General features: G+C 40.4%; 1 protein-coding gene across 4 annotated transcripts in view; it reads left to right on the forward strand.

The window, feature by feature from the left end:
* IFIH1 (interferon induced with helicase C domain 1) overlaps positions 1–13,393 on the forward strand; it is a 44,483-nt gene that overhangs the window by 16,619 nt on the left and 14,471 nt on the right. For all 4 annotated transcript variants that reach the window (XM_020812581.3, XM_020812583.3, XM_020812582.3 and 1 more), the window contains 4 exons: positions 1,202–1,428; positions 2,447–2,657; positions 5,165–5,382; positions 7,621–7,737. In XM_020812581.3, coding sequence (XP_020668240.3) covers positions 1,202–1,428; positions 2,447–2,657; positions 5,165–5,382; positions 7,621–7,737 — 773 coding nt within the window. The remainder of the gene's footprint in view (positions 1–1,201; positions 1,429–2,446; positions 2,658–5,164; positions 5,383–7,620; positions 7,738–13,393) is intronic.

The raw sequence follows: 13,393 nt of genomic DNA on the forward strand, positions 1-13,393 counted from the left end.
CCTCCATACGTGATGGAACGTCTACTCTACCCGTGTCACTTGTGCGAGCCAGGAGGTGAGGCAGAGGAGCCTGACACCGAGGGAGGCCCGGAAGGAAAAAACAAGAAACCGGGCCTTCTCGGCGGTGGCTCCTCACCTCTGGAACAATCTGCCTCCGGAGATTTGCGCGGCCCCCTCGCTGGGTATTTTCAAAAACCAACTATAAATGTGGATGTTCAGGCAGGCCTTCCCCTCCAGTTAATATCTGATTCTCTCCTTTTTTTTTCTTTTGTGGTTTATCTTTCATTTTTTCTTTCCCATCTTGAAATATTGACTATTTAATGTAATAACTCTTTTTTATTATTTTATTATAGTATTACGAGTCTGTAAGCCGCCTAGAGTGGTTGCAACAACCAGATAGGCGGGATATAAATTGAATGAATGAATGAATGAATAAAAAATTAAATAAATTAATTAATTAAAAATGTAATAGATAATAATGAATATTGTAAAATGTTCATGTTGATTTACAACCCCTGTTCAGTCCCATGTTCCCTATCCCTTCACCTGACCTATAAAAGAAAATTTAAAAAAAGGAGTAAACCCCACTACTGAGTGTATTGGGTTTTTTTGTTTTGTTTTGTTGTTGTTGTTTTTTTGCTAGGAAAGTGTGTGTAAGACTGCAGCTGAACACAACCTGTAGTGGCTCTCCAAACCCCTCTGAACAAACAGTTGATTCATGTTACGGTTAGAAGTAAAGAATAATCCCAAATATTTGGAAGAACAAAAAATCATTCCCGGCTGCGGTGGTGCTGAGGACAGAGCTGCATGCGCCATTTAGCCTTCCTTGTCATTTGTTGATAGGCATAGTGGAGGATGCTATTCCACCACCAGTGGATTAGCTTTTCTAAAAGGGAAAGGAATGACAGCCCTATCTGCCCCTCAAATTGCGGCAGAATGTCTTGGGCTGGCCTGCATGCTCTCTTTCTCTATCTCTCTCTCTCCCCCCCACACACACACATTTTTGTAGTTGTAATAAGGTAGGGAAATATGACTGAAGACTTATCCTGTCTGATAGGTCATGGATTGTACAATTTTGATCTACTGCTAAGTCTGGATGTGAAAATGAGGCATTAGCTGAGAAGAATCATTGCCATCTTTGTGTTGTTGTTGTTGTTGTTGTTATGGAAGTGCATCTATCTTTGATTTCTCTCACCTACAGATGATCCTGAGAATGGAGGTAAGAGAGGTTCTCCTGAGCGAGAGCTGAGTCTCAGGGACTACCAAATGGAAGTAGCTAGACCAGCCTTGGAAGGGAAGAATATTCTGCTGTGTCTCCCTACAGGCAGTGGCAAAACCCGAGTGGCTGTTTACGTTGCCAAAAACCACCTGGATAAGAAAAAAGAAGATGGTAAAGGGAGTGGAAAAGTTATAGTACTTGTCAACAAGGTATGCTATTCCATTATCTTAGTGTCATCAAGGTATGATTTAGGGATTAAGGATCTGGCTGCGGAGTCAGAGTTGGGAGTTCAATTCCTCACTATCCCATCCAGCTCTGCAGCTCAAGGTCCAGAGCCCCATACAGGAGGTCCCCAGGTATGGTAGGGCTGGATGATCATATTTTAACATAGGAGGGGGCAGGCTTCAGACTTGCAAAACCAACTTTCTTTTCAGAACCCCATGGTCTACTGACTGTGGAGGTACTGGAGGTTCGAAAGGGTGGTGCAGGGAGCAGGGTCAGATAGCTACTGCTCCCTGTGAATCATTCACTTAAAATAACTTGCAGGCACAAATGTGGAGTTACAACGTTAAGGGTTCTAACAATGTAATTTAGACCTATAAATGGCAGCTGTTAAATAATTGCGAGTGGAAGGTACAGGGACATAGGGCGCTGCCTTGTGTTGATTTAAACAATTGATCCTTTTAGGCTGGTATTGTCATCTCTAACTGGGAATGGCTCCCTGGGGTTTCAGGCATAATTCCCAATGACCAACGTTGTCAGCAGAGCCATGGTATTCCCTGATGCTCTCCTGCTCCCAGTACTTACCAAGCCCTGGCCCTACTTAACTTTAGAAATTGGATGAGATTGCATTCAGGCTGGTATGGTGGCCTTAGTGATTAAACCATTGCTAGTCAATTGCAGATAATTCAGAGATCTGTCCTCAGATCCCATTCTTACTTCTACTCACTTCTGAAAGCAGATTCCCTATAACATTATCATCTTGATCGGCCTCCTTTGCCCCCTAAGCCATGATGCCCAGAGACTAAAATTGTATAACAGTGCCATAGCTCCTAGTATGATTCACCCCAAACATGGAACTGTAGGGCGATACGTATTGCTCGAGATCCAGAAGAGCCAAATTGTATATACTGGATGGGATGACCATTCGTCAACACCTTATTCTGGCATGTGTGTTAAGTTCCAACCTCATTGCTGCTTTTTTTTTTCCTGGAAACTCTTCTGCAGGTACCTTTGGTGGAGCAGCATTACTGGAAAGAATTTTATCCCTACTTGAAGCATTCATATAGAGTGACTGGGCTGAGTGGTGCAACACAGCTAAAAATTTCATTCCCTAAAGTTGTCAGAGAGCATGACGTCATCATTTGTACAGCTCAAATTCTTGAGAATGCTTTGCAAAATGCAGACACAAGTGATGATGAAGGAGTCCAGTTATCAGGCATGTATCACCAATAACAGCGTGTTTCTGGCTGTGTGGTCCAGTCTGTATGTTATACTCTTGATGTTATAATCTTTATTTTATTTTATTTTATTTTTGGGATTGAGGTTAAGGGCAAGAGGAGAAACAATGACATACTAACATCCATTCTATACATATTGCCATATCAAAATTCCAAGTTGCTCTTTTTACTATTTTCTGCCTTCCAGATTTAAGTTCTCATTTTAATGCATGTTCTTCAAGCGATGTCTGATGACTCAAACCATTTGTAGAATAAGTCCCATCTTTCAGTTGCCTTTTGTAGAGGACAATCCTTCATCACTTCTGATAAAATGTCCATTTCTGCTGTTTCCCGTATCTTCTCTATAAGATCTTCTTGTTTCGGTACCGTCGGACTTTTCCAATTTTTGGCATAAAGAATTCTAGCTGCAGTGGCTATGTATATAACTATATACTTCTTTGTCTTATCTATGTTATCAGGTATCATACTCAATAAAAACAGTTCTGGGGTTAATGGAACCTTACAAAGCAATATTTGTTGCAGCACAGCATGTACTCTTTTCCAATACTGTTTCGCTACTCTGCATGACCACCACATATGAGATGTTATAATCTTGAAGTGACCACTTCTATTTGGGAAGAAGAGTTGCCATGAGGCCCCAGTCTAGAATGTAATTAGCATTTGGGGACTCATGCATACTCATTCTTCATTGCATTTTCATTTGTGAAACATTAATGCTAGCCATGTAAATCTAGAATGTTTGATGTCTTCTATGTTAACAGCCAGACACAGGGAACCTTGACCCTTTTGTTGTGCTGCAATTCCTATAAGCTCCAGCCATCAGAATCACTGGTCAGGGATAATGGGCATAGTAATCTAAGAGCATTTAGAGACAGAGATGATACAGATTCAACCTCATTCTGGGCCCAAGGAAGCAAGTTTTTCCACACCTGATAATTGAAGTGTGGGAAGCAATAAGGGATGAAGATATGCAAAAAATATATAGGAATAGGATTTAAGAGTCACTCTCTCATTAATGGACAGGTGTGGATAAATCTTTCTTGATGGTGTTTTGGGAAATAGTCTGTACAGGCTGAAGTACACATCTATCCACTTTAAGATCTATGCAGGCTGAAGTACACATCCATAAAGATGGGACCCAGACTATGTATTTTGAAGGTGGCAGCACGCAATTAGCATTTGGTGTTGATACATATTTACTATGAGCTGGATTTTTAATGTCTCTCATGTTTTTACCAATTCTAAGCTAAATGCAAGGCAACATTAGCCTCTAAAGAACTTTACAGCCTGGGTGTTCAATATGTGAAGAAGGGGTTTCCCCATTTCTGCCCCTTTGAATTAACAGATGTAAATGAGCCCTTTCTTCAGGTTTCACTTTGCATCTATTGAGAACAAGGTGGATTTTCTCCTTCCCTTGCCCACTCACCCTTTTTTTTTCTTTTGAAGGCAGATCAGAGGTATCTACTTCATTGGTCTATTTTAGAATTTCTGTGTGGAAGCTTTGTTTTGTTTTGAAATCAGCTGTTTAATACCCACACTGCTGAAATGTACCATGTTTCGAACCACTTGCAGTTTTCTTTATTTCATAGTTTGCCCAGTTGTTGTTGTTGTTGTTTTCTGCCCCTGCTGATCTCTTACTCACAAGAGAACTCGGCAACATGGCCTCTTCCACACTGGGAAAGAGAGTTGCCAATCAAACAAAGAGACTGCTGAGATAGATGATAAGAGATGGAGGATGGGGCAGAATTTTTAGGCTTTATGTTTGAGTTGAGTGTGGTCAACTGGACGAAGGTAAGTATCGCCAATGAAACCTATGGGTGCATTTGTTTGATTATAATTTCTGGAATGTCATAGAATGCAAACGGATATTGATGTGCTTTTAAATTTATAAACCCCCCCCCCCCCCAGAGGTGTATGAAATGAGTGCTGTACAGTTTCATGTTATCGTTCACTCCTGTTACTATGTCTAGTTGAAAATACTTGCATGGACAAGAGTTGTTTCTCCTACATCACAAGCCCAGGGATGCTGTACGTTTGTTTCAACAGACTGCTTTTGCTGGTTGAGTTATTTGTGTCTGGAGATCTTTGTCAACTGGCATAGGTCTACATTTTCAACCTATTTCTTTTTTCCTACATTTGTGGCTTGTTTGATCCTGCCAGGTATTTTGGACTGCAGCTCCCATCATTCCTAGCCAGCATAGTTAATTGGCCAGTGGGATGGGAGTTTTAGTCCAAAACTTTTGAAAGGGCTGTTTCAAAGTATGCTCCACTTATTTTTTTTTTTTAAAATAACACACGTGCCTTGAATAAAAGAAGTGCTCTGCTGGGCATGCTATAGCACTGTCCTGAGTTGCGTCCTTTTGGGGGATGTATGTTCTGAGCTGCCAGTCAAATGTAGGCATATTTAATAAAAACAAAGTGGAATGCTTAACGGTGGCTTTGTGTGTACCAGAGAACTGACTGATCCGTGATCATTATCTTCCAGCGTTCTCTTTGATGATTATTGATGAATGCCATCATACTCAGAAGGAAGCTGTCTATAATAATATCATGCGCCGTTATTTAAAGCAAAAGAGGGAAAACCAGAAGAGGAGCAAACGGGGTGAACCACTAATCCCCCAACCTCAGGTTCTGGGACTGACCGCTTCCCCTGGTGTCGGAGGTGCACGGAACGCTTCCAAGGCTGTGGAACATATTCTGAAAGTAAGTCAATCTTGGGCAGGAAAGCTGTCACAGAAGGTAGGACTGCGGTTTGAAAGAAGAGAAGGAGAACCAAAATTAGATAAATGAATGAAAGTTCCTCAGCCTGAAATTCTAAGATTCCCCAACCATGACAGTGTGGAAGATCAAGGGAGGGGAAATTAGCTCTTGCTTGCTTGGTAAGCTGTATTTGAGAAGGTTGAGAACTTATTGCCAAGGCTGATGTCATAATGTCATCAGCACTATGTCATAGTGATTCCTGATGACATCGTGTCACCAGTAATTACACTTAACGAGTCCTAACTTTTCTACAAGAACAGAAGATTAGGGCAGTCCTAATTCAGTCATTGCATTTGAGATTTGCACTCTTGCATAGGCTCTCCCCATTATTAGGCCTCATAGAGTCTCAGGACAATGAGTGAGGAAAGCTACGTTTCTCATGGACCACTAGGATAATGAGGGAAAGGCAAGTGCTACACCAGTACTTCCTCTCATGCAAATACTTGTTTATATCTTAAAATATTTGAGTTGCTTTATGTTGTACCTTGTTCTGAGACATTTATGATGCAGGATGGGATATGGGTACCAGTTGGTGGTGGATTCAGCTGCAGGCGGATTCTCATTCAGACCTTTAAAACAAGTCAAAGAAAAAAAATGGCCTTCATTATTCTATCCCCCCCCCCCTTGTCTCCTCCCACTTTCGGGAGGAAGTTTTCTATTTTTTCTTTTAAACAAGTGATGCAGTGTATCTGTGCTGCTGTAATGAAGTCCATTTTTTTTTTAAAAAAAAAAGTTCCTGTGCAAAGTGTGCTCCTTTGGAGGAGCAGAAGAAGAACAGAGGAGCAGAAGTTTTTAATTTGCCAGTGTCCTGCTCTCTTCTTAAGCCACTTCACATTATGGCGGAAAAAGCCTTGACAGCTAAAGGCTTGCTTATGTTCATTTTCAGCAGTTGCATGCACTGGAAATGAACCAAAAAAACAGAGCAATCTGTGCCGAAAAAGTAGACGCCCTTGACAGGGGCCCAGAAAGATTCAGGTGGGAATGCTCTAAGATTGGGCTGGTTGGCTCCAGCAATTACATCGTGTAATCAACAGAAAAAGAAGCAAATAGCTGACCGAGTCAAATGCCCATCTCATTGCATCGTCAGAGAAATTATCCTGATGTGGGGAGATAACAGGGTAGTTTCTGATAATTTTGGGGTGAACTGAAGATTTAAGTATATTAAATACAGTTTGATGATGTGACAAACAGGCTAAGCAGCATTGCAGATTTGGAGGGGGGAGAAGGGGGAAACTTGTCAAGAGAGATGCCAGTTGATTTTCGGTGGTAGATGTGTGTGTGTGGTACGAGCCTTATCTCTCCTCTTTGAGTTTCTTCAGTGTTCAGAAAGGGATAGGAATTTGACAGTCTCTTACGAAAATTTTTGTTCTAAGAAAATAGCACTTGTGGATGCATGAAATAGAATTAGGAGCAGCTGACAGAGTCCTGCGTAGTATATTCTGTGGGTGCCTGTAGGCAACACCACAACGCATGTTAAAATTAAACTTGGGGGCGCATTACATCTGTACCACAGCATAAAATATGATACATTTGCAGCCTTTGCACTGGATTTAGCAAGAGAAAGAAGGCTTGGATCCTGGCTTGTACTAGAGGAAGCAAGGGAGACAATTGCTCATTTCTCCTTACCTCACCTTAAAAACTTGATCTAAATGGTGGAGGATGCTCCCAAACAGTGTGGGAGGTTACAGAAGCTGCAGGAGAAGGACAGAATTGACGATCATGGTCTTTCCTCCCTCCCTTTCTCCAGCATAGTTCTCCCATGGGTTGGAGCTGCTTTGATGGCAAAACAACTCCTGAATTAACCTAGTTTGAGTACTTGAAATGGGAGGGAGGCATGTCTGCCTTGGTAGTTGCAAAGGCAAACATGGGAAGAGTTTTAAAATGCCAGCTGGAGAGGAGAAGATTAAGAAGAGGAAACCAGAAATCATTCTGAGCAACCCAGATTTAGGTAGCCATAAATCTACACTCTGCACTGGACAGAATTCAGTTACTGAAGCAGAAAACAACAACAACAAATCTCCCAGGCACACATTTCTTCATGGTCGGACACCCTCATTAATCATCTGTAGTAATGAAAGCTTAATGAGAATGATTAATTCCCTGGGGGGACTGTTAACAGCTTTAGGCAACATGAGTCACAAAATGCATGTGTTATATCTGTCGTAACATTGCTTCCTCCAGATATGTGCCAATCTTGATGCAGAAGGAATTATGACAGTTCAGGAACACACCTCTCAGTTGAAAAATCAGGTGAAGGAGCCCCTTAAGAAGTTTGAGATTGCAGACGACAAAAGAAAGGTAGGAAGTTTGTTTGGGGCCTATGGTTGTAAATTGTCTTCTCACTTATTTTCTCACCTCCTTTCTTCCTTTTTTTAACCAAATAAAGATTAGTGTTTGCTCCAGTCTTTCAAGGTACAGTTCCACTAACTGGAGAGAGGAGAGGATTTCAGATAAATAACAATAATTAGCATTAGAGCTGGATTTCGTATCCTGTGAATGAAAGGACTCTTTCAGGATTTAGGATCTGAGAGAATCCCCTTGCTAAAGGAAGAGGGTTTGGGAGCAGTTTTGCTCTTATTCTCTCTGCCGTTATTGATGCAACCACATACATTGTTCTGGAAGATCAACCACCATCTGGTACAGCCTGGTAGATGAGGCTGGTGCAAGATGTGAGAGAAGAGAAATTAGCTACTCTCTTGCTCCAGCATAAGCAGAACTCAACCAAGTGCCTGTCTGTCATTGTGGATGGGCTCATTGTTGACTCTCTGGCTTCTCAGCCTTTCAGGAACATTGGTGTTAATGTTTACAATGCTAACCTACAAATAGTAGAAAACAAAGGAGTTGTCTTCCGTCCTTGGCACACATGAGGAGGAGCACAGAGGTACAAGGCTGACCCAACGTGGTTTACTGCCTGAAGCAATTCCCCCTCCTCGTTTGACATTGGTGATGGGAGCAGCCCTCCACAGTAGCTGATGTGGTTCGGGGCAGGCTGTGTGGCATATACCACTCTGTCTCCCAGCACCTCTCTAGCCCCAGTATCTGCACCCTAAGAGAGCTGCTTTCTGTGCTTTATGATAAGGCCAGCCCCGATGGCAGAACTAAAGCATGGAATATTAGAACTGAAGAGCAATTAATTATAGGTAAAATCACAAATTGGAACTGGGATGAACCAGTGTGTGCCCATCTCTCTTCTTGTTCCAGTTATTGAACACCTTTCCTCTTTGGAGCTGGCTGGGGTATCTGAGAAACTTTATTTAATGAAGTGGGATTTACTTCTGGGTAGGCATGTTACAAGTGTACTATGCTGCACATGCAGATTTTTTTTTTTTTTTAAGAAAGAAATAGATAAGGCAGTGACTGTGACCTTTTACCACAACATTTAGAATGGAGGAAGTTAGTAATTGTGATTCTCACTGAGTTGAATGAAACTTAGTCCCGGGTAAGAGGGTTTGAGGTTGCTGCATTCTGGTAATCCTGTGTTCCAGTCAGCAGAGAATTCCTCAGGCTGTCTCATCTGTTTCTTTGTACGCAGCCAACTTCTCTACCCTCTATAAGGCAGGCAAATCTCTTGTTGGAAGGATCTGCAGAGACCTTCTGGGGAGGGTTATTCAAATTGTCCGTGCAGATTGTATGTTTTTCATTTTCCAGAGGCTATAGAATCATAGAATAGAATCATAAAATAGTCCAACCGTGTGCTCAGTGCAGGAATACAAATCAAAGGATATGTGCCAGATGGTTATCTAAGTTTCTCTTGAATGCCTCCAGTGTTGGAGCATTCCCCACCTCTCTAGGTAATTGATTCAATTGCTGTACTGCTCTAACAGCTGGGAAGTTTTTCCTGATACTCAACTGAAACCTGCCTTCCTGTAACTTGATCTCGTTGTTGCATGTCCTATACTCTGGGGTGATCAAAAACAAATCCTCCTCAATGACAGCCTTTCAAGTACAGTGGTGTCCCGCATAGTGACATTAATCCATTCTGGATTAATTGTCGCTATGCAGAAACATCGCTAAACGGAACGGAAAAAGCCATAGGAATGCACTCACCATTCAGCGAAGTTCCCCCATAGCGCCTCTGACAGAGGTGCTGCGTTACCAGACTACGCCAGGGGGCGTAATGGTGAAGTGAACTGCTCAGAGATTAAACCAAACAGACACTGTTGTAGTGTTGATAGTATTATTTACATTAAAGTCCATATATACAGGGTAAATACAGCTTCTCTTGGTCTTTATACAGTCCTGGTCATTCACAGTAGTTCTTCAGTTAGCAATGGTAAATTACAGTTTCAGCAACCAAAGATTGTTACCAATATAAAGAGTCCAGCATCCACGAAGTCTTCTCCTCTCACCACGGAGATAGTCTTCTTCCAGGATCTTCTCCTTGCAATATGGCAAGTCTTCATCCAACGATGCAGTAAATACAGCTCTCAACAACACGATCACCAGCAACACAACAAACTACACAAACTATCCAACTACCCAACTACCCAACAGTTTGTCTCTGCAAGCTTGACTAGTTTTATTCTTGGTTGAACCAATCAAATTGGTTGTCACACAGCTGCCTCAATTAACCCAGCTGTGCTCCTTTGTTACATGTTGCTTCACTAAATTCTGATTCTGTAACAACTTATACACTGAATTGCGATGAACAATTCCTCAGGTTGACTTTGAGACCTGTCAATCTCCTCCAATTGTTTATAGCAATTCTGTAACACATGTAATTACATAGTACATTGCTTCGAACATATACAGAGTTCTTTTTTACATTCACATACATTATATCATTCCCAACATTTCACATGCTTTGTTATGTTTAGTTGGCCCCAATACTTTTGTCAAACAATCAGCTTTATTGTTTTCTGTTCCACAGTATACCAGTTCAATTAACCCATTCTCTATACTTTGCTTTACATTTTGGTACCTGATATCTGTGTGTTTAGATCTGCTTCTTACATTTGGTGAGTTCGCCATCTGTATGACAGCTTGATTATCTTCAAAAACTTTAATTTGTGTTTTTATATTCACTCCCAGATCTTGTGCCAATTGTTTATAGAATACTAGATCTGTACACAATTCAGATAATGCTGCATACTCAGATTCGGCAGAAGACAATGATATAAATTTCTGTCTAGCTGTCTTCCAGCTTATCAAACTTCCTCCCAAATGCACAGTCATGCCTGATGTTGATCTTCTGGTTGTTAAATCACTACCATAATTTGCATCGGCATAAGCAGAAATAGATAGTTCTCCCACTGGTTCTAAATTTAGCTTTTTATTTTGTGCCTCCTTTAAATACCTAAGTACTCTTTTTGCTGATTGCCAGTGCCTTGCATTCGGCTTGCTCACATTCCTAGATAACAAGTTTACAGCTATAGAGATGTCTGGCCTTGACCATCTACTCAAATATAGTAAGCTGCCTATCAGGGACCTATATACATCAATATCACATTCTGGGCCATTCATATCTTCTTTCTCAAACTCTATGTTCATTGGAGTTGCTGCACCTTTACAATCCTCCATCTTATACTGTTTTAGGAGTTTTAATATTTTGCTCTTTTGGGCTATTTTAAATCCTTTCTTACTTCTTTCTATTTCTACTCCTAAGTAGTTACTTATTTCTCCCAAATCTCTCAACTTGTAGTGTTTCTTTAACATTTGGATTACTTCTTCAGCCTCTTTCTTATCTTTGGTAAATATGGCTAAATCATCCACAAATACTAATATTATAGCTTGTGTCTTCTCATTTATAAATAAACAAGGGTCTGCCTTTCCTTGCACAAAACCATTATCCTTTAAAGTTTTGGTTAAATGTTGGTTCCATTCATGGCCACTTTGTCTGAGACCATACAGACTCTTTTTCAATATCCAGCATTTACCTTCACTTTCAATTCCTGGTGGTATTTTCATATAAATTGTGTGTTTCAGGTCAGCATATAAATAGGCTGTTTCTATATCAACATGCCTGGTCATGAGATTATGCTTGGCTGCATAGGTTAAAGCAAATCTCAATGTCTCTGGTCTTAGGGCCGGTGCAAAAACTTGATCATAGTCGTTTGAAGTTTGTGCATATCCTTTTGCCACTAACCTTGCTCTATACCTCACATTACCATTGGCATCCACCTTCCTTTTAAATACCCATCTGGAACCAATTACTTTTGATTTTTCAGGCAGTTTCACCTCCTCATAAACCTTCAGTTGTTTTAATGAATTTAACTCCTTCTCCATTGCCTCTTTCCATTTTATTTGTTCCTGCTCAGGCATATTACATATGTCATCATATGTCTCTGGTTCAGCCACATTGAGACAATAATAGGTCTCAGGCTTGTACCTGTCTGGAGTTTTTCTCTCTCTGCTAGACCTCCTAGGTAATTCCCTGTCCTCCTCGAGAGTTTCCCTCCTTTCTGAGTTGGATGGAATTTCTTTATCAGATTGCATTTCCTCAGGTTCTACTTCTCTTTTTATTTCTTGCTCTGTTTGAGAGTCACTTTCATCTGCACTATCTTCACTACTTTCATTCCTTTCAGGCAATTTAATTATTGTTTCTGGGGGTTTACATATTTTGTCCCAGTTACTGTGCTCATTAAATGAAGCACTGCTGCTTATTACAAGTTTGTTGGTATTTGGCAACCCAAACCTAAATGCTCTCCTATTTTGTTGGTATCCAAGGAAATACATCAGTCTGGCTTTCTTCTCTCCCTTTCTCCTTATTTCTTTTGGGATGTGAACCCATGCAGGAGATCCAAATACGTGTAAAAATTTTAAATTTGGTTTTCTCCCAGTCCAAACTGTGTAAGGTATGTTGTTTATTCCACTGTGCCAAAGAATATTAATATAAAAATTCGCACAAAGTGTAGCTTCACCCCAATATTTCTCTGATAGTCTACTCCCCCTAATCATTGCCTCAGCCATGTTCTGCAGAGTTTGGCCCCTTCTTTCAATAAAGGCATTCTGAGTAGGTGTATAGGGAGCGGCTCTCCTGTGAGTAATACCATTTTTTCTTAATATTGCTTGAAATTTGGCATTTGTAAACTCTGTTCCATTGTCAGTTTGTACCACCTTAACCTTTTTCCCTGTTTTGCGCTCTACAAATTTGAGCCATCTTTCAAACTCTACATGTACTGCACTTTTATCTTTCATGAGATAACAATATCCAAACCTGGACTTTTGGTCTTGGATAGAGAGAATGTATCTAGCTCCTCCTAATGATGCACTTTTGGGTCCAATTACATCAACTGACACCAAATCTAATATATTTTTCACTTGTACATCACTATGTTTCATTATTGGAGCTTTCTTACTCTTGGCTAATTGGCAAGCTTGACAATTCACATATTCATTACATTGCTTTAAATTAACTCCTACTGAGTTTTCAATTGTTTTTCTCAATGTTTTGTAGTTTGCATGTCCTAGCCTTTGATGCCATAAATGAATACAATCTTTGTGTATACATTTGTTTTCATAGACATTGTTAGCCTTAGTACAGTTTAGTCTATATAAATTGTTTCTAGCATAGCAATTCAATTTTTCATTGTTCTTGCTAGTTATTACACATTTCTCCTCATAGAAAGTGCTAATAAACCCATTCTTTGCTAATGAACTCACAGAAAGTAAATTATGCTTCAAATTTGGAACATGTAAAACATCTATTGGTCTAGCTATATAAGGTAATTTCACTTTACCTTTTCCAAGTACCTTAGCACTAACACCATTTGCTAAGCATACTTGTTGGTTGGATACAGGTTGGTAGTTAAATATTAGCTGTTTGCTCTTACACATGCTGGCAGTTGCTCCAGAGTCGACAATCCACTCTTCTCCCTGTTCAGAGTTATAAATTTCCTCAGTCAGGCTTAGTGTTTCTCTCTTGCGTCTGGTTTGTTTTTCTTTTACTTTCTTAAATTTACAGTCTTTCATCAGATGTTTTCTTGAGCCACAGGAAAAACAGCGTTTTCCAGAA

This window comes from Pogona vitticeps, chromosome 1 (genome assembly GCF_051106095.1).
Source record: "Pogona vitticeps strain Pit_001003342236 chromosome 1, PviZW2.1, whole genome shotgun sequence".
Lineage (NCBI taxonomy): Eukaryota > Metazoa > Chordata > Lepidosauria > Squamata > Agamidae > Pogona > Pogona vitticeps.